This window comes from Poecile atricapillus, chromosome Z, assembly GCF_030490865.1.
Source record: "Poecile atricapillus isolate bPoeAtr1 chromosome Z, bPoeAtr1.hap1, whole genome shotgun sequence".
Taxonomy (NCBI): Eukaryota; Metazoa; Chordata; class Aves; order Passeriformes; family Paridae; genus Poecile; species Poecile atricapillus.
In genome coordinates, this window is record NC_081289.1 from 66,066,310 (window position 1) to 66,086,914 (window position 20,605).

Here is a 20,605-nt window from a genome sequence, read left to right on the forward strand (position 1 = left end):
AATTCTCTGAACTCCTGTAAATTTTCAATCCAATGGGACAGCTGAAGATATAAGGGACAAAATGGTGAGGACCACAGCTCAAGGACTGAAGATGATATACAAATGCTGTAGCTAAACCATTAAATAATAAAAAGAGGAAAACAAGATTATGAGAAAACTTAATCTCCTTTAACCCACCCAACTTAATTGGAGATGAACAGGCAAGTTTTGTAAGCTCTTGTCCAAGTCACTTGAAAAAAAGTCCTGAAAATGTAGTCAGAATAGAACTCTGCTTGAGAGCTCATCTATTCTTTTTCCAACCATGTAAATTAATCTAACAAAAGCCCTCTTGTATGAATTTTGCTTTGATGTTGCAGAAAGGAGACAGAATGATCTGCAGAGAACAGAGGGTAGAATAACCCAGGATCACCCCAGAGCCAGCTGAAAACAAGTGAAGACAGGGAAAAGAGCAGGTTTCCCACATGCAGAAGTCCCAGAAGCAGAAGCTGTGCACCGAGGGGAGCAGAAGAGCACCGGGCACAGCGACAACCCCCGGGCTCTGGGGTGGGACTCTCGACCCCGGGTGTGGAGCAGCCACCTCCAGACAGCAGCTCCAGTGGAGGCTTTCCTTGGAGCTGACAAAGGCAGGCACATAAACGCCTCAATCCTGAAAACCCCTCACTAAGGACATTCTTTGTCACAGCATCTTAAAGGTGCTAAACCCTGCAGCACTCTTAGTGTCCTCTTAGTAATTAAAGCTACAGGGCAAACTAACACGGTAGACCATGTATCCTTCTAAGAAACATCAATTTCCTCTTCCCAGCTCTCTTTCTCCTCTTCCAGTCTTCTGTTTTAAGACCTGGCTCTTCAGGTTTTCCAGCCAGCCTTACCCTAACTTGGTTGGCTTCATTCCTACAGCCCTCCAGGGCAAGCACAGACAAATAATGCACACCTGAGTAACAAGGGAGGCATCTCCCAGTTTTGTACTTAACCAGGCTTTGTCGCCTCATCTGTCACCTCTGCTCACCTAATTTTCTGTCCTGATTAAGGAACAATCCTTCCCTGCAAGTCAGCTGCTGCCTCTGCCTGCTCCTACCTTCTTCTGTTAGCGTACCTTTTTAACTACTTAAAAGTAATTTTTTTTTATAACTTTTGGTTTAGGTTTAAGTCCTTAGCAAATTAGCTGTTGTCTGATGAAGACAGCACAATTGTCTGTTCCCCATTAAGATGTCAAGTGCTACCACTGCTCTCCCCAGATAACCTGAATAAGATAATTATTGCCATTCTCCCCTTCCTGTTTCCCCCCTGCTCTTCAGTACAAATACTAATAGTATTTTATTTGCTAAATTAGCTAACTTATTTTTCAGAGTGTACCTTTCTTTTCTATGGATTGCTGTCCACGATAGAGATTTGTTGTTGGAATGTTCCCAGCTCTGACCTTGAATACACCGTGGCTTTAACACTACTGAAAACATCAGCTTTCTACTGCCAAATGGAAATCACTGTCCACTGTTAGATAAGAGATAATGAGTAATAGACAAGCAATAAAAACATTTGTGTTTGTTTTTTGCTTTTTTATGCAAACTCTCTGGTTTTAGCTATTTGTTAAATGTAGTATCATCCTTGAAAATTAATATTTTAATTTGTTTGGAACAGTTTGTTCTCAGGAAAGCATGAAAGAGGGGGATTAAATTATACCTGTATAGACTTTTCTTGGTGATTGGTAATTACACTGTCACTCATGATGCTATTCATTGCACTTAGCTGCATGAACTGGGTAAAAACATGACATTTTCCCCTGTACTGGACATAATGAGAATCTATGGCTTTTCAAGGAATCATTCATCAATGAGGTACAAGAGTAAACAAAACATGGGGAAGATGCATTTGGAACACAGGTTCCACAGTACAAGAGGCTTATTTTTACCCTGGGGACATCAGCGGGGCCAGGTAACCACGCTCACAACACACCCGACAGCAAATAGTCTGCATGTGCCTGCTGAGCACACAGGCTCACTCCCTTCTGCCTACCCATCCTGAGACAGCAAGCCTTTAACCTGGTGTGGGTAAAGAGTGGTGGTTGGGGTGTCTGTCCATGGGGTGAACACCATTTTGGGTTCAGCTTCACTGCACCAAACACATTCTCCTAGTTCTTGACAGGGCTCTGTGTATTGGAAAGCTGTGGAACAAAAGGTGCTGTGCCCCAAATGCAGTGCTTCTCCTAAAAACCACACCAAACAGAAATGCATCTTTGAGGCAGAGGTCCACACTGAAGGAACAGCGTTATGTTCTGAAAAGTTTCAAGTAGGAGACAGAAGTTCGCATTTCCACGAAACACAAATTAACTTAATTTGTTGTTCTATCTGACAAAGGACATAGTTAAATCTGGAGAGGACTGAGTGAGTCCACAAAGAATCAAGAATAACCACTTATGTTCTCAGCAGGCTTGGTTTTGCACCCAAGTTAAAAGTTCTTTGAAACTGAAATGATGCCACAAAACATCCTGGCCTCAGTTAGACATATCTCTATACTTAGGCACAAAGTTTCTAATGTATGTTGGCCTCAGCATTGCATGAAGTCTTTTCTCCCATTTTTAATAAATGCCAGTTGTCCTAAACACAGTACTTTGCAAAGTGTCAGAGCTTTCAACACTGACCTATAACAGGTATGTTTTAAACACTTTGGGGAGGTTATTCTCTTGCCAGGGTCACGGTGACTTGTATTTAAAAAAAACCCATGACATCTCCCTGGTAACAGTCTCTTTCCTCCCCTTCAACAATGTGCTGTCAATTTAAAACTCTGGAGACTTCTTGCTCCATTATGTAAGCATAAACTTGTTTTTATCGATCAATGCAACATCAGTGTACACGGAACAAGAAGATCAATACAGGGAAGTGCTTACAGTTTCAAAGGAAACAGAGAAAACTGAGACAACTCAGAACAGGTGCTGCAATAAATATGTTTTTTATCAGCTAGATGTTGTAGGAAAGTGTGATGGAAAATTCAAGGGGTGCTCATTGCTGATATTCTAAGGGAACATCATTGTAAATTATACCAGTTTATTTAAGATTTTTAGTATTTTTGTATTTAACTATATTTAATAAAGATGAAACAGAACTACTCCAATATTGCTTATAATCCATATTTGTCACATAGATTATTCAAACTCACATGACAAACGAACTGCATCTTTACTGATAATGCTTGGCAGGAACACAGACTTTTCTAAGAAATCAATGTATATTTTCTTCCACTTTGATGTGGCTGCGGTCAAACTGACACAGTGACTTTTTATGAGAGCAGCCAAGCTTTCAGACAGCTGTGAACCTAGGGAAATATTAAAGCTTCTTTACTAGATTTTGCTGGGCTTGCGTGGCCAGGTTTGGCGAGCAGGGGGGGCTGCAGGGGTGGCTTCTGTGAGAAGCTGCTGGAAGCTTCCCCCGTGTCCCACGGGCTCCAGGGCAGAGCCACTGCTGGCCAGGGCTGAGCCGAGCAGCGGCACCTTTGGGATGACAGAGTTAATAAGGTGCAGAGACACCTGTGGAGAACCACAGCTGGGGCGAGAGGAGCTGGGAGGGGAGAGGAGAAGAGCCCTGCAGGCGCAGGTGAGGCAGGAGCGCAGCAGGTGCAGCACAGACTCCCCTCAGCCCCACAGTCCCACCCGCAGCCCTGAGGAGCCCACGCTGGAGCAGCAGAGGCAGGAAGGAGGCTGTGATCCCGTGGGGAGCCCCTGCTGGAGCAGGGGCCTGGCAGGACCCGCAGGGAGAGGAGCCCCCCTGGAGCAGGTTTTGCAGCAGGACTGGTGATCCTGTGGGGACCCACCCTGGAGTGACAGGTGCATCCCTCAACTGCTACGGGACACTTCCTGATTCCCCCTCTCCTGCTGGGCTGGCTTTACCTATACACGGGTACATTTTAAAGGCTGTTACCAATGTATACAATTTGGACACATTTATAACATTTACATCCCATCAGACCTGGGAGGCTTGGTGCTTTCTCAGCCCCGGAGGTTTTGGACAAGGAGATAGATACTAAACCCCTTTGTTTCAGTAGAAAAGCCCTGACATAGCCTAATGCCTTTCATTACCTGTGGAATTGTCAGGGATGCCGCCATGGATTGTATGATCACTGCAAGGTCTCATGCAACCTTTGCTGTGGAATTCCTCAGACCCTCTTCTTCAAAGTGTGGGGTGTGGTTTTTGGAACCATTCACTACTGAGGTATTTCACCATCAGGCATGATTTTCTTCAAAAATTTAATGTATCTTTACATTCAGTAAAACTTCATGATTTAAAATACCTGCCCTTACACAGAAGTACAAAATGCCTCCCTTATTGTGCCACGACAGTTTTCTCATACACCTCAAATTTGTATTGAATCCCATTCTCTTCTTGGATATCAGCAGGGACACCTGGGTACCTAGGGAGAGAGGACAAGAAAAAGCAAAAGGCAACAAGCAGGTAAGAATATCATTATGATTCACCTGTAATTTATCCAATCAACTAGAAAAGCAAGTAGTTTGGAAAAAAAAAAATGAAAACACTGTCTTTAGAACAGGTACTTTTTTAGGAAATATAATAACTTCTATCCATGATCTAAATGCACATCTTTTAGATCAAGAAAGAATACTCTGACACAAAACAACACCCCTATCTTTGGTTAATAAAGAAATACCCAACATTTTTATTAAAGCCTCCAATATATTATTCAAAATGTCTGCCAAGGAAGAAGAGATTATGGAATGCTTTGTTTTTTTTCTCATCTTGCTTTTCCTAAGTTGGTTTAGAGGAAATGCTAAGGACAAGACTTTATAAGTGTGCAAGAGATTACTAAAGCAGGTGACTGCTACCATAGAAAGGGTTCTTCTATATTCCAGGTTTTCTAAACCACTTCTTATTAATAGACGCTTTCAAAAATCTTTTCATCTTCCCGTGAAAGAACAAGGATTTTGTATGAGTAATACGGACTTTGAGGGAGAGATACATTTTAAATTTATTTGGTAAGGTTTGGCATCGTCAGGTTTCCACTTCAGTGAGGAAATTACCTGTTATTTTACAAAATCATGTTCTAACACCAATGTTCAATTTAGTACATTGGCCAAAAACAACGTATAGCTAGGAACAGCCGAGAGAGAGAGGGAGCTTTGGGTCAGATCTCAGGACACTCAAATGAGCACAGAGTAGTTCAGAATATATTGGAGTTGGAGAGGGTGACTCATCCTCCCCACCCACCTCGTCTGTCCCGCATCCCTCTTCCCTGCCCCTGCCTATCCTCCCCCAGAGCTGTGCTAATCCATTCCTGTGTCCCCTGAGGAGAGTTCCACTACTCAGACTTTCTATTTCTTCCATTGCTGGTCTGCAACCAGCTGAGAGCCAAAACAGGAGCAGCAGGAAGAGCAACAGGTCCAGTCCTCCCTGGTTCTTTGTGAGAAATGGAATTGTAGAGGATTCTCAAAGCCTGATTCTATCAAAGATTCTAGATTCTGTCGAAGATCTTCCAACAGTTCTTGAGGCAGGTGTCTGAATTTCTGCTGCCTCCTTACTGCCTGTGGGATGTAATCTTGTTGGACAGGACATAAAAGCACAACTGGAATATGAGAAGGATAATACAGAAGAAACCACAGTGAATGACAGAAACCGTAACTTTTTGTACACCTTCTCCTACTACATTTGTTAGGAAGAAGTAATTTTCTCAATGGGAAGGAATAACCTTAGAAATCTATAAAGCTCAAGCCTCTCCAGTCAAATCCATTTAATTTGTCCCTGGCAATTTATCAAAGACATTCAGAGGCCAAATACTATTTACTAACACCATGCTGAGAGTTACAAAGTTTAGTAAATATTTGAGTAATTCTAAACCAGGAAACTATAAGGAAAACCTACTTTTGAAGAAAACTGACACTGACAATTCTTTACTGTGGAGGTCATAGGAAAGTTGAGGAACACACCAAGTTCCAAGAAAACCCGTGCAGAGCGTGGTGCCATTCCAGGCTGTAAGTAAAGCGTGACTCTGGGGAAAATTTCACCTCAAATTCAAACCATCACGGCCTCCATAGAACTGTTAAAACATTCAAATCAGATTATTCTGAAGACAAGCCTGATACACATTTTGGTACTTACTCTGCTAGAAGCTTGTAGACTTTATGGTCAATTTCTGGAAAAAATGTGTCACTTTCAAATTCTTTCAAGATTCTTGTCACAAACAATCGATGATGAATTGGCTTCTCCATTGCTGCCTTTAGAAACAACACAAACTCAGTCACAATTGTATGTATCACAGGCTTTTAGCAAAGCCATGGAAATTACACTCTGAATCTCCTCTTTTAGACTCTGCTGAAGAGCAGTTTCTAAAGGGATAATTTCACCCTGTGTCAGCTCCACCTGGTAAGTGGCAGCAATACCTATTCTCAGAGCCTGGGGTATCTGACAGAAGTTAAGAACAAAATTTGAATAGCCCTGTGAGAAGAAAGGAACAGTGGGCCTGGTAGCAACAAGCAATTTCTGAATCACACCTCTTTGGGAGACAGGAAGGTTTGAGTGGTGAGAGATGCCCACACTTCAAGGTAATTTGTTCTGATTCTTAATATCACTGCTAGGGATTTGTGCTGTATTTTTTGGAATTCCAGATATCAATCTACACCTTAGTTTAACTGCAAAGTTGGAGCTCTGGATTGTGGCAAATTGGTAACATGTGCTGAAAGATTTTACATTTCCAAGCTCCTTGGATGAAAATACTGTAAGGTAATGTTTGTTAGGTGAGTTTTTCACTAATAAATTCAGGAGTTAGGAATATTTAGGAATATACATTTTGTCTTGAGATCAAAAAAAGACAACTCTTCCAGACTTTGCAGGCATTAAAATAACCCATGAAAAGCTACACTAGGGTTGGTTACAATACATTTTTGAAAAGCTTTAGCTGTTCCTCTCTCCTGCTTAAACTGGCAACGAGCAATGCTCTTTGTGGAAGATGACTCACCATGCAAAAGGCTATTACGTACTACTTGAACAAGCACAGGAACCAAGCAATAACAAATGGAATCCAATAAAATTAATTAACCACTGCTGAGAGGCTAATTTGTGGAAAAGCTGCTCTACTAGAGAACAGTTAAAAATGACAGGGGTAAGTAACAGCACACAAGCATCGAACAGCACTGAACTGGTGTCCATCCAGTTTGTACACAAATACTAGTATTTTTCTTTGTTTAAGGACAGGGAGATAAGAAGAGTCACACCTGCAAAATGACAGAATAAAATGCTTCAAAAATCAAAACATGTGTTCTGTAAAACAGAGACACTTTGGAATTCAGCTTTGTCAAGAACTCTGTACCACCCCAATAGGCCAGAGAAGAGCACAGGGAGGGAGTGACCACAGGTGTTGCAGAGAAAGTTGAATTTAACCCCAGGGAGACCAGATGGTGACCTCTGTTCTAGGGAAATAGTTTCATTAGCTGAACGAACCAACCAGCTGTGTCACTGTCCCCACATTCATAAAAGAAGCACAAATGCTCCCTCAGTTTGTCAGAGCAGCTCTGGAGGCCTGTGTGTGTAGGTGGCCCATGACCAGTAAACAGCAAACAGAAAAGAGCTTGGGGAAGAGAAAAAGGTTCAGGCAGGTTTCAGCCTCACATTCCTCCTCAGCAGCTGGGAGTGCCCAGTGCCTGGCAGTGACCAACATGCTTTTCCATTTCACTTGCTCTTTTCTGTTCAGGGCAACCTTCCTCTGCTTTGGGATTCAGGCAGAGTTAAATCAGCCTGTGCCCACAGCCCTGCCTCGTCACCCCCAGGCCGTGCCTGACCTGGTTATGGTCATGGGGCCATAATGGACCTGTCCCACCAGGCCGGGCCCCTGCCCTCCAACTACTGCCCATGGGGTCCAGTTCCTGCTCCCTTGGGAACATCTGGTGCCTCCTGCTCTCCCAAGGCAATGTTGGAAAACTTCAGAGAAGGAAATTTGGTATCAAACATGGAAACTTCCACAGGTGGAGCCCCCAAAGGAGCTCCATTCAGCAATGCCTGGACTCTGTCTGACATTGCACCAGTGAAATACTGCTGAGGACATGGCAGGGTGGCAAAGAAGTTTCGTCATAATGCTGTCATTTCCACTAGCAATAAAGTAGGTTCTCATTGATATTCAAGTCAGTCTTGCCCATCCAGCCCACACCATTGGTTTCACCATTTTTTTGGAACTGAAAAGAAATTGGAGGAGGCACAGAGCTGAGCTGGTGGGATGCTGACATACTCACTCTACACATCATAAAACCATATAATACATATAAAGAAGTTGACACCTGGGTCTGATGATTTTAGTGGATTTGTATGTGTGTGTTTTTGTTGTTGTTGGTTTTGTTTGGTTTTTTAACACCCTATTTAAGGATGTGATGGACTCACAAATCCTATTCCTAGTAAAACCTCAATGTTGTTTTTGACCACACAGTTTAAACGTAGTTAAAAGAGACTGATACAATTTATACAGAGTGGACTCAGAGTAACCTGGTCCAGTGGAAGGCCTCCCAGTCCATGACAAGAGGCTTGGAATGACTTGAGCCTTTAAGTCCCTTCCAGTCTAAACCATTCTGTGGGCCTCTAACCCCCCCCTAAGATGTCCAGAGAGAAATTTTTCAAAGTTAAGGCCAAGACCTGAACCTCTCAAGAGACAGCACCTTCACACAGGTGCAGCTGTGTCTTCACTTGGAATAGAAACCTGGTTTTGAGATCACAGAATTGTAGAATCTCTAAGGTTGGAAAACACTTCCAAGACCATTGAGTCTGACTGTTAATGGACCTTCCAACTGTCCTCACCCAGCATGCTTGAGTTGTATGTGGGAGCAGGTTTGATACCCATGAATGAAATTTCTTGGGTATGAAACTGAGCCAGAAACTGCTCCAGGACATCTGATGAGCTCCAACAGCCACGAGGGTCCCCAGGGCCAGAGCCAATGAGTGAGCCAGCACCACAAGCCCCAGCACACAAGAAACACTCACAAGCCAGCAGACAGCCCTCAAAAGGTGAAGTGGTCACACAGAATCACACAGTGCCTGCCATCATGTGTAACAGCTTTGTAATTGTTGTAACGTGCTGAACACTGCCAGGCTCCTCCTTCCTCATCCCAACAGCAACCCCAGCTCCTTCTGGAACTCAGGAGATCCACAACAGTGCTCAGGGGATCCAGATGGCACTGCACTAAGATCCAATCAAATTAACCTGTGCTGTCAGAAGTCCAAAAGCTTCCCTGGGGGCATCACTACTGCTCTGTGGCTACCTTAGGAGGTAATAAACCTGATGAGGGGATCAGTGTCCAGTCACATTCAAGATGATGACACCCACACGTGTTTTTCTGAACCCTCACTGAACTGATGGAGCTCTTTTCAATCTTTCCTGCTCCCATTTGCCAATACCAACACCCCACCCACTGCTCCTCCCTTTCCCTGTTGCAGAGGTCAGGTCACAGTTTCCCAGAGTGCGTGAGCCCAGCGTCAGTGTGACCTACACGGGGACTTGGATGGCCACCACAGCTCACAGAGGTCCTGAGGCAGCTGATGCCAATCCTCTCACCCCCTGGAGAGAACTGTGTCCTTGAGATCCAAGGGGCAGTGGGAGAGATGGCCATAACCAACAGAGGGATGCTCTGTGTCCTTATAAATGCTCACAGATTTGGGTCTCCCTCTCCTGCAGTCTGAGGAGGAAAAGGATGTGAACAGCAGCAATCCTCTGCCTCCATCCCACTCCTGGCAGGCAGCATCCTGTGCCAAAATGCCATCCTGGAGCCCATGCTGTAGTACCTTGCTCATAAAGGCTGGACAGGGCACTGCAGCTTGGCCCAGCTCCCTGGGTGACAGCAAGTCTGGCTGGTGCTCCAGCATGGCCCTGGGACAAGCAAAAGGCACAGCAGGACAGTGCTCAGACATCCTGAATAGCCCAGGGCACCCACCAGGGGTGTGGGAAACAAAAACCAGCAAAGGCCTGGAAGGTCATGGCACACTCCCTGTTAACACCATCTTATAGAAACAGGCTTGCAGGACTGTTCCCAGAGCTTAGTGACAACAGCCCTGATCAGGGTGGACCTCCCCAAACCAAACTATTAAGTGATCTGATGGTGCTAAGGTTAGGAGCTGTGTTAAAAGGCTCCACAGGACAAACCACTGTCTCAAATAACAATGTGGACCTTGGAGGCATCTGGCAACGGCAAAGCTGCTGCTGCAGCTTCTGACAGATGCCCTCAGCTGAGCACCCTCACATCCAGTACATTCTGTGTCTGCTTCCTACTCCCAGAATCCCACTCCAGTGGAATGTCACCAGACTGAGCTCACTGCCCAGGACCACAGACCAACCTGGGCAGAGCAGCTGCAGTGCTGTCCTGAGAATCCCCACACCTTCCTCCTTCTCTGGCAGCCACAGCAGCCCCTGACAGGCTGTCAGAGCACCCCAGGGTGCTTCCACTTTGCAGCAATCCCAATGGAAAACCACTGTGCCTCAAGGAGCTGGCAACCCACAGAACAATAACCCTGCACAGACCATGTTCCTTGCCCACAGGATGACAGGGTCAGACAGAAAACCATAACAGAGAAGCTGGAGGCAGACCCCACTGGGAACCTGCAAGTGCTTCCCTTGATGCAGAAGGGCAGCAAGACACTCTCACGTGAACATCCTCTCTGTTTGACAGCAGAAAGTATAAACTGACTTGGTTTTCAGGCTGTAACAGCCTGAATAATCAAAATGGGGTAGGCCTTTCTACAGACATGCACAGACCTGTATTAATGCACAAAATCAGTTCTCAACCTTTGAGCCATGCAAACTAGTGAGATCAAAGTAATGCTTTAAAACCAAATAACTAAAATACTGAATAAAATTATTCACTTCAATTACCAATTACTATTTTACTTCCTACACATTTCTACATGATATAATGGAAATATTCCTGTAAAATCCTTCATGCTACCTTAATACAGACACTAAAAATATTGCTTGCAGTTTTGGTAGACATGTATGGTCCCCATAAAACCCTTTCAATTAACATCACAAAGGTAGCTTGAGTGCAGGAATCTGTTAGATTCTGTTAGATTTCTCCCTAATGTAATTAAACTTTCCTTTGAAATGTCTTGAGCAGATGCTTGAAAGGCAGGGAACAGCTGAAATTTTAGAACCACGAAAGGATTTGGGTTGGACAGAAAAAGCTCATCCTGTTCCATGGGCAGGGACACCTTCCTCTGTCCCAGGTTGCTCCAACCTGGCCTTGGGCACTGCCAGGGATCCAGGGGCAGCCCCAGCTGCTCTGGGCACCCTGTGCCAGGGCCTGCCCACCCTGCCAGGGAACAATTCCTGCCCAAGACCCCATCCAGCCCTGCCCTTTGCCACTGGCAGGCATTCCCTGGCTCCTGGCCCTCCAGGCCTTGTCCGCAGTTCCTCTCCAGCTCTCCTGGAGCCCCTTCAGGCCCTGGAAGGGGCTCTGAGCTCTCCCTGGAGCCTTCTCTTCTCCACACTGGACATTCCCATCTCTCTCAATGCTTTTCCAAGTCCTGGGTAACCAGGTCTCCTATTACTTTAAACATTCCCTTGTACTGATCAGCACGAATAGTACATTCCAATTTATTCTTGATCAAAACTGCCAATTTATATTGTGCGTATTGGTGAGTAATGGTCTAAGAAAAGGCATTATTTTCTTCCAAATATCAGCCAGATGCTGTAAAAATAGTTAAAATAAAAGCCTCCAAGACAGATGCTCTTGGAAGAAGCAGCAGAAGCAATAACTCTTTACAGCTGAGCCCATGGCTGTGGCAGGGAAGGGGCAAACACTGCTGCTCACAGCTGGCTCTGGCTCCTGCTGGGCAGCCCTGCCCCTCGGAGCTTCTGGAGAAGCCCTCTCCAGAAACCCTCTGCATGGCACAGGCACCGTCGTGGCTGACAGCCAAGGACATTTCCTCTGTAGGATGGTATCTGATTAGAGGCTGAATGCATTTGCACATCGAATATATGGTGGACTTCACCACAAGGAATGTGGTTATTACATACGCACCTCATCTTCTGACAACCTTAGCAATCTCTCTTTCTCTGTTTCTACTGTAAAAGATGCATTTCCTCAGACCCAGAGAAGAGGTTCATGAAAAGCACGAAGAGTAAAGGCAACAAGTACCAGAAGAACGCATTTTCCTACCCTGCACAAAGGGCACAGTATCTGCCCTAATTTCCCACAGGTGCGTTATGGCACCGTCATCACACATCAGAACAACAACTGGAGTGTATCTCCCAGCATGCTTGCAATGACTAAAGGACAGCAGCACTGTTTCTTCTATTGTTAAAAAGAATTTGCTTTACAATTCTTGACCTAGGGAGTGGGAGCAGTAGGAGCACTGCTGGATGGGAAAGCAGAGTTAGTGCGACCTTTTGTTGCATGATTATCTCCTGTTATTGCTGACATCATGACCTGTCAGCTCTCTCTAAATCCTATTTTCTCCCCCATTTACATGTATAAAGTGTCATACTCTGACTAAAAACGCTGGAGCATTTTTCCTTTTTTTTCTTTTCACATGCTTTGCAGGGTCAGTCAGCAATCTCGGTAAAATAAACATAACGACATGGGCTTAGTAAAATAAACATAACAATATGGGCTTTCTCTGAGGACCAAGCAATTTAGGTATTTATGAACAGCTCTCAAAAGCACAGCAACAGTGTGACACTGGCCTGTTGGCAAGAGCAATGTTCAGTTTCTGGACGGGTGTTCTCAACCTGAGAGTTGAGATCCTACTCTCTGTCGCAATCACTGCAGTTTGCTGGCAATGTGGAGGAAAAGCACCTCCTAAAGCAGCAGTAATAGGAACTTCATCCTCATCCCATCACGGAAAATGAGTGATTTAGGAGGAGGCTAAATGTACCTTGTACACTGAAGTGCCTCCCACGATCCAAACCATGTCTACTTTACTTTTTAACTCTGGTGAATCCAAAAGAGCTAAAGCATCATCCAGACTTTTCGAAAGATAATGTGCTCCTTTCGGGGTTTCCCTAGAAAAAGCAAAGTTCTATTATCAAATTAAAAAGTTCTATTACCAAATAAATAAAATTCATCAAGATCATCAGCACAAACTAGACACAAAATGTACTTTGTTGAATTAACAAATAACTACATGCCTCACGTCAGTTAATTATTGTCAAGTGCCTGTTATTGCCAAATTATGTTAGAAGTCTCATCTGACTGTAGGATTGTTCAGCAAATCACATCTTAACCACAATTTAGGAGGCATTATAAATTAAAAATCTGGAATTTCACAACATGGTTTTGAAAAAGTGTGACTGGGAAATTTACGTATCTATAAGATAAATACACAATCTCTAAATTAAACATAGATCATCAAATACAGATAATCAAGAAATTAAATGTAGATTTTTACTTGAATTCCAGAATTTTAATATTTCATTCAATAAAACTAGTTGAAAAGCCACTAGTCCCTGTCCACCCACATATTCACCTGCAAATCCACCAACATCCTCCAAAGCAATAAAGCACTACAAGTGGACATTTGTATTTAAAAATATTTGTCTGACTGTGGGTGATGCATTCAAGAAGAGAGTTCTGAAAAAGGACAGCTCATCCACGAATCCTAATGAAAATAAACTTCAAAAAACGGATTAAGGGCTACCAATCTAAGCTGGAACTAGAGAAATACAGTTAAATACATGAGTCAGAAGCACTATTGAAAACTGTCAAATGGTTTGTGAGTAGGGCTAGAAGTACTACTCATGATGCAAAGTAATGACAATTACCCTGTGAATGAATTAAAAAAAAAAAAACAAAATTAAGAGTAAAGTAGTTACAACACTCAGAACCAACAGCAGAGATGCTTTCTAACAAGATAGCAAAAATGCTACATTTGGAACAACTGTATGTTGTAACACTGCAGACATTTTTTGGTGCAGGTTTTTATTTGTTTCACAGGGCCCTTATTTATCATACTTACTTGAGCTCCCTGCTGAGCACAATATTAATTCTGTCTTTTAAAGGACGGTTCTTCTCAGGAATGGAGAACCACGTTTTTTTACCCATTATCACTGCATTCTGTTTACCTGAGCAGGAGAGAATTGATTTGAAATGTTTAGAGACACTGGTGGACCTCCCCTGCCCTTCCAAACCCCCCTCCAGCAGCTAGCAAACACAGGAGCTCAGGCCTCAGCTCTCAAATGAGTCACACACAGATTTATAAACCCACAATAATTTCTAGGAGAAGAAGCAGTCAAATTAAATCTAAAACTGAAGTGCTACAGGAGCTCAATCACACTCCAACCTTCACACACACATATAATTTCTGACCAAGCCCAAGCATTCATAACCTGATTACCTTTCATATGTAAATTTGCTAAGGAAAGGAATGTTTCTCCTTATGAGAAAAAGGAATTATCAGAGAAAAAAAACCACAATGCCAACATGGTCACTCTTTCCATGTTGTTTCCAGGCTGGGACACAACAGAGGCAAAGGTGACATCCCTGGTGTGAAGATTTATGGCAGCATAATCCATTAAGAAGTCTGGTTATGGAGCACTTCACCTGCCCAGCATCCAAGATCACAGCTTATCAAAGGATCTGCGGGCAGGGTAGAGCAAAATGTTTCTTTGTAATTATATTTCAAACATCTTTTTTCTTGATCACAGGTTATTTGTGCCAGGTAAGATGCAACCTGCAGACATCTAAAAAGACTTACAACTGTCAATTGTGTTCTGTCCTTTTTTTATACATACAGGGTTGCCAAGGGCTGGATCAGGTCTCCAAAACACATGCAAAGTCTTTCACTTAGAGCGGCTTCAAAATGAGATTAGACATTCCTTGTGGATTATGGAACAGATATTCAAATCAGAAAACTGAGTAAGTCACCTAACCAAAACAGACATTCAAGGCAGGAAATTAAGGCACCTTATCAAAACAAAGGAATGCATCTGGCTGACCAGAAGTGAGTTTTTACCAAACAAGTGAGTTTTAACAGCACAAAAAAACCATATGCAAACCATGAAAAAGTGGCCGAGTTGACAAATAACTGCAGTATTTCTGCTCTATGCTATCAGCATCGTCTGGATTTTCTGGTGCGTGGATTTGACTCAGCACTCAGAAAACTCAGCAAAATTACTGTCACAAGGGTCAGAGGGGTGGATGGAATGGTCACGGCTGAGCTACAGCAAACAAGGTAGATAAGCTAATGCAGACTGAAAAACCCAAACTACCTCTGCTAATTAGGCAGCTTGTGAAAACCTCCCCATGTTAACTTGGAGTTTCGTGTAAAGGCTTGTTATGTAAACTTTGGAAGTTTTCTATTCTTCTGGTGAAAGAAGGACTTGACAATTGTTTCCTAAGAGTTTGTTTCCTGCATCTCCTCTGAAATACCTGATTCGTCTACTTTCCTCATCTAACCTGAGCGATTACCAAGGGCTGGAATACAGGTGAGACTTGTGAGGGCAGGCAGGGAAATGCAGAATCCCGAGTTTTGGGAGTGCGGCGCCTCACGTTACCTTCCACACGGGACGTGCTCGTCATTCTCTGGAAGTACTTGTACTCATTCCTGCCGGGGAAGCACGAACTGCGTTACAACCTGCCTTAAGAATAAATTCTCTAATTCCTATTTTTTTTTTTTGCAAGTTCTCTAATTTCCACAAAAAACCCCACTCATGATGGGAGTGTCGCCAGAGCGTGGCGGGGAGGCGGTTGGAGGGGGCTGGGCCGGTGCCATGGCCGAGGTGGGACCTTTGTCCCCTCAGCTGTGCTTGCCCGAGGCCACCTGCGGCCACGGCACGAGGGAGAACCCACCCAAAAAACAACCCCACATCCCCGCTCCCGCCGCTTTCCCGCCTCACAAAGCATCCCCTCGAGCACTGCAGCTCCCAGCGCGCCCCGCGCGGCTCCGCCGCGCTCTCCTGCTGCCGCACGGCGCGGGGCACGCTGGGGGCTGTAGTGCGGGCGCGGGGCGCGGCGGCGGCAGGCCGCGGTACCTGAGCGGCGGCCAGGGCAGCCGCCCGTCCTTGCCGATGCCCATGTTCTGGCTGACGGCCACGATGGAGTTGAGCGAGCGCGCCATGGCCGCTCCGCGCCCCCCGCGCCGCGCTGGGGCCGTGCCGGGGCGGGCCGAGCGGGCGCATCCGGCGGGAGGCGGTGCCGCGGCGCGGGGCCCGGCCATGCCGCGGGGCCCGGCCATGCCGCGGGGCCGGCGGGGCGGCGGCGCCGCGCGGCAGCCGGTGCTGAGCAGGTTCTTCGGGGCGGCGGCGAGCGGCGGCGAGCGCGGCCCCCGCAACACGGTGCGCGGGGCGGGGCGGGGCGGGCAAGGCCCGCTATCCAGGTGTCCATCCTCGTGTCCATCCTCGTGTCCATCCCGGTGTCCCTCCCGGTGTCCCTGTCCGGCGTGCAGACACTGCAGGACGCGGTCCCGGGGCCGCCGCAGCCCGGTGCGCGGTGCCGGCTGTGGCACCTGTGAGACGCAGGGCCCTGGTACCCGGGAGCTCGGGGACAACCCGGCAGGAAGGACACGGAGCTGCCGCACAGGGCCCAGGGGAGGCCGCACACAGCATTTGGGCTCTGCAGCAGCTCCAGAGGCTGCGGGAGCCGGGCCCGGCCAGGCCGGAGAAGGGAAGGCCCAGAGGGGATCCCGTGGATCCACACCAACATCTCCAAGGGCTGCCAGAGGATGGGGCCGGGCTCTGCTGGGCGCTGCCCATAATAAAATAAACCCCAGCGAGCGGCAGCCCGGCAGGAGGAAGAACTTGTGTCCATGGAGGGGCAGAGGCCTGGAAGAGCTGCCCAGGGAGGGCCTGGAGTGTCCCTGTGTGGAGCCATGGCAGCCCCAGCTGGGCACGGCCTGGGCTGAGGGAGCTCCACAGGAACCTTCCAAACCTAATAATTCAGAGATTCTGTAACACAGGTTATGTCTGTTTCGGAGGAGCTGGAGCTTGGCAGCGGGTTGGTCAAGGGCAGCACGTTGGTCCATGTTGTTGGGGCTTCCAATATCACTTCCAATAACACTGTCCAGTGTTGAACCCCTGTGCCTTCTAGGTTTGCAGAATGTGGAATATGTTAAGGTTATCATGAGCCAGGATGTTCTCTGAGATGTGATCTTTGTGTACTTTGAAGCCTGATCAGCAGGAGGTGAGACCTGATCAGTGGGACAGGCAGCAGCAGCATCCCGTAGTCAAGGAGTTAACTAATTTTAAGGATGTAAATCCAGCTGTGGGTGTGTGTCCATGCACGCCTTGCACTCTTGCCAGGATGCTCAGGGTGCACAGCTGAACCCCGCTTTTGGGGACAGCCCCAAATCACCCTGCGGCTCCGACAGCCCCTGGCCCGGAGCAGCTGCAGAGCCGGGCTGGGGGCACAGAGCCCCACGGCAATTTAACCCCTCCTGGCCGAGGAGCGGCTCTGGCTGCCTGTAAAGAATGGAAACAAGCGCAGGGAAAGGGCAGTGGGGTGTGCTGGAACAGCCCCAGCAGCCGGCCTGCCCAGCACTGATGGAACACCCAGCCTCTCTCTGCATGGTGTCACTGTCGGCTTGTGGCAGGCAGAGGAATGAATCCCATTTTTGGGCAGCTCTGGCATGCATGGTGCTGGAGCTCAGGTGTCTTGAGGTCTGAGTGCTGGTAGGTGCAAGGCCAAAAGAGCCTGCAGTGATGCACATCCTCCCTTTGCACCCCTGGGAAAAAGTGGCTGTGTCTCAGCAGCTGGATTTCATTCTGACTTTGTGTTTTCCAGTCTCCCTGTAGTTACTGTTTCCAGCCTCTTCTGGCCCTGGCACGGTGTTTGCTTTTTTTACCTCTGACTCAAGTCAGCTATTTTGGTTGCCTTTGGTCCAAATATATTTTGAAAGGCGTTATTACAGCTTTCTGCCCTTGTAGGAAAAGCTTCCTAATTAGTGTTAATTTGGTGGTATTTAACAGTGGGCTTGAAAACTGCTACTCATGTACTTATGTGGAGGTTTTGGGTTTAGTTGGTGAGGCTGGAGTTCCTGCTTAGTTCTAAGGAAATTGAAATTCTATGGTTAAGCCATCTGAGGTTACAATATGAAGTGTGGATGCAAGCTGCTGCAAGCACCTGTGGTGTGCTTCTGTGCAAAGTGTTTATGTTTTGTTGGACCTACAAGTTACTTCTTCGTATTTAGTCAAGCTTCTTGCAAAAGTTCAGTGATGAAACAGTAAAATGGATGAATTTCCTGTTTACATAGTGTTCTAACTGCATGTTTCAAAAGACATCTAAGGAGCAGGATGCCCCAAGCTCTCCCAGCCCAGCCTTGAACAATACCAGGGATGGGAGGTTGGATTATTTTGCATTAATTTCCTGTGAAGTTGTTGGTTGCATTATTCTCTTTCAGAGGACAGGAAACAGAAAAGGTAACTGAACTTATTAGTTTAATTTACGTTTCAGGCTTCTGAATTTGGCACTAAAAGGAGCTCATCTACTGAAAGCAATGAACCCTGTGAAAAGAAGACCAAGGCACGACAAATTACTCTGGAAGAGATCTGTAACCCACTGAAGACTCAGGATAAAAGTGAGTTGACTGTTAGCAAACCTTTAAGCTTTGGCAGCCAGTAAATAAGTTTTTAATTGTCGGCTGCTCCATTGCCTTGGAAATGCCTGAGTTCCATTTGGCTTTGAACAGAGAATTTAATAATGCTGGTATGAAAACCAGTGAATATAAAGTTCATTACATTTCAATAGAAAGAATTAGCCTCTTAAGTTTCAAAGTGGGAACGGTATTAAATTTGTTGGTGTGATGCTTTGAAGTATCACTTGGACACCCTCAAGAAGCAATATTGCCTGCTTAAAAGAATGTACTGAAAGTAAATCTGCTTGGTTCCCAGTATTCTTAGCTAACTTTATGGCTCTGTATTTTCAGTCCAAAAAATAATGAAGCATCTCTTCCCACATAGAAAGAAGCAGACAAGTGAGGAATATTGGTTTCCCAGGGAAGTTAACCAAGCTGCTTAAATGCACAATTCTGTCAGGCTGGCAGAAAACTGCGGTGGGAGAGGAGAGGGAACACAGGGGAGAGGGACATGGAGCAAAATGCTTATGTTCTGTGCTCACTGATGTTCCTCTAATAGACATTCTCTTTTAGAAAATAAGTTGCTAATATGTTTTTGTTTTGAATTTTCATCAAAGAAGACTCTCAGAAGTGTGAGAAGTCCCGTATCTGTTTGCAAACTCTGGACAGGCTGAAAGAGTTCTGCAGTGATTCAAACCAGCAGTGTACCAGAGTCCGGGAGGATGGCTTTCAGGAGAAAGGATCTCTGAGTTTGGAAAAATGTCCCAGTGTTACTGGGAGGAGCTCAGAATTGAGGAACACCAATCTTCCATCTCGGGACACCAGCCCAAAGGTGGCACAGAAGGTACGCAGAGCTCTGCTGGCCCTGTGGTGTGTGCAGGTTGCTTGTTTTGAGTTAAACCAGCAGGCTTTGGCACAAGCTTCCTTTTGTGACATGGAATGGGGCAGCAGAGCCCCACAGACCTGTGCTCATGTACAGATGTTTTCCTGAAGCTCTTTGCAGGGTGAGCAGAGTGGCTGTTCTGGCTCCTCAGTGATACCAGTGAGCAGCAGCACCACAAGGGAACAGAAACCCTATTGGTGCCACCTGTGCGTGTGAGGGAAGCTGTAACTCCCTAATAACACATGTTCAGAGTGGCACTTTGCTTTCATTTCAGTGTGCTTTCAGTCCCACCAGTTTTCATGGGGGCTTTCAAACTTCTAGCAGGCTTTCTTCGCAAAAATTCTGTGTAGGGTTATCACTGAGATGTGGATTAATCTAGTTGCTGGTAAATCTAACTAGTAAAGGTATCACTGCTTTTTTATCTGCAGAAGATAGGGGTAGCTCACAGGAAGAATTGACATTATGGTATGTATGGTGCAAGTCAAGAGACTTGAGTGGAGTCACAGTATTTTGTTTCCCCTTTACTTACGGGTCTAGTTAACATTAGTTACTGTTAACTAATGGGGGTGTGGGGGTCAGCCTGCTCAATTTCACGTCCTCATGGCTTTCTGTGGTAGCTGCTCTTTAATGGAGTTCTGTGTCTGGCTTTCCGAGGGAAGGAGCTTGTATCCAAAGCTGTGCAGCTGATTTTAACCTTCCCTGTCTGAGGGCTGTGGCCTTCAGCTGGGGGTGTCTGCTTTGTGTGAATGTGGGGTCCAAATGCTGAAGTGAGCCGCTCGTGGCAAGAGAATTCTGTTGTGGTGGGCGATTGAGGTTATGAAGATGTGTGGGGAGAGCCCAGAAAACTGATTCCAGGTCTGGCCTACCTTCCTTGGAAGAGGTCCTTTTTGCTGTTTGTGTCTTGCTTTTTACTCAGTAACCTTCCTCCAGCTGCTAACGTACAACCATCTCAACGAGTCAGCTTTTGTGTTTATTTTTGCTCCTTTTTGCCTTGTTTTGTGCCCTTGTTTCACATGCTTTGCCACTACAATTTCCTGTAAAATGAGACAAGGTCATCCTGTTTGGCTGGCACAGACCTTGGACTCAAGACCGCCGTGTCTGTGGGCTGAGGATTGTGCAGCAGAGACATCTGAGCTCCTGAGGCCACCCAGGTTCTGGGTGCAGTGCAGCTTTATTTGTGCTGGGCTGGGTTCTCTTGCTTAATTGTGTGCAGTTGTGGGGATTTTGGAGTTACAGCTAAGTGCTG

At 45.9% G+C, this 20,605-nt stretch overlaps 2 protein-coding genes across 4 annotated transcripts in view; one reads left to right on the plus strand and one right to left on the minus strand.

Annotated features, from left to right (window-relative positions):
• Positions 1 to 2,051: 2,051 nt before the first annotated feature.
• On the minus strand, positions 2,052 to 16,069 carry DHFR (dihydrofolate reductase). The gene is made up of 6 exons (XM_058827869.1): positions 15,940 to 16,069; positions 15,463 to 15,512; positions 13,926 to 14,031; positions 12,846 to 12,972; positions 6,099 to 6,214; positions 2,052 to 4,398 (listed from the first exon to the last, which is right to left on the minus strand). Exons 1-6 carry the CDS (start codon positions 16,023 to 16,025, stop codon positions 4,311 to 4,313), a joined length of 573 nt encoding a protein of 190 aa, XP_058683852.1. The 5' UTR covers positions 16,026 to 16,069; the 3' UTR covers positions 2,052 to 4,310.
• A 35-nt stretch (positions 16,070 to 16,104) lies between these two features.
• The window catches only part of MSH3 (mutS homolog 3), an 86,490-nt gene continuing 81,989 nt past the window's right edge, over positions 16,105 to 20,605 (plus strand). For 2 of the 3 annotated variants that reach the window (XM_058827426.1, XM_058827428.1), the window contains exons 1-3: positions 16,105 to 16,242; positions 18,356 to 18,479; positions 19,094 to 19,320. In XM_058827426.1, the coding sequence (XP_058683409.1) occupies positions 16,123 to 16,242; positions 18,356 to 18,479; positions 19,094 to 19,320 (471 nt within the window). In that variant the 5' untranslated portion in view covers positions 16,105 to 16,122. The remainder of the gene's footprint in view (positions 16,243 to 18,355; positions 18,480 to 19,093; positions 19,321 to 20,605) is intronic. The other variant, XM_058827427.1, reaches the window with a different exon arrangement.

Coding starts and splice junctions, on each gene's coding strand:
- DHFR (XM_058827869.1), bottom strand. CDS start 16,025: ATGGCGCGCTCGCTCAACTCCATCGTGGCCGTCAGCCAGAACATGGGC. Junction 14,032..15,462: donor GAGCACGTCCCGTGTGGAAG/GTAACGTGAGGC, acceptor TCTCCTGCTCAG/GTAAACAGAATGCAGTGATA. Junction 12,973..13,925: donor GTGCTCAGCAGGGAGCTCAA/GTAAGTATGATA, acceptor TGCTTTTTCTAG/GGAAACCCCGAAAGGAGCAC.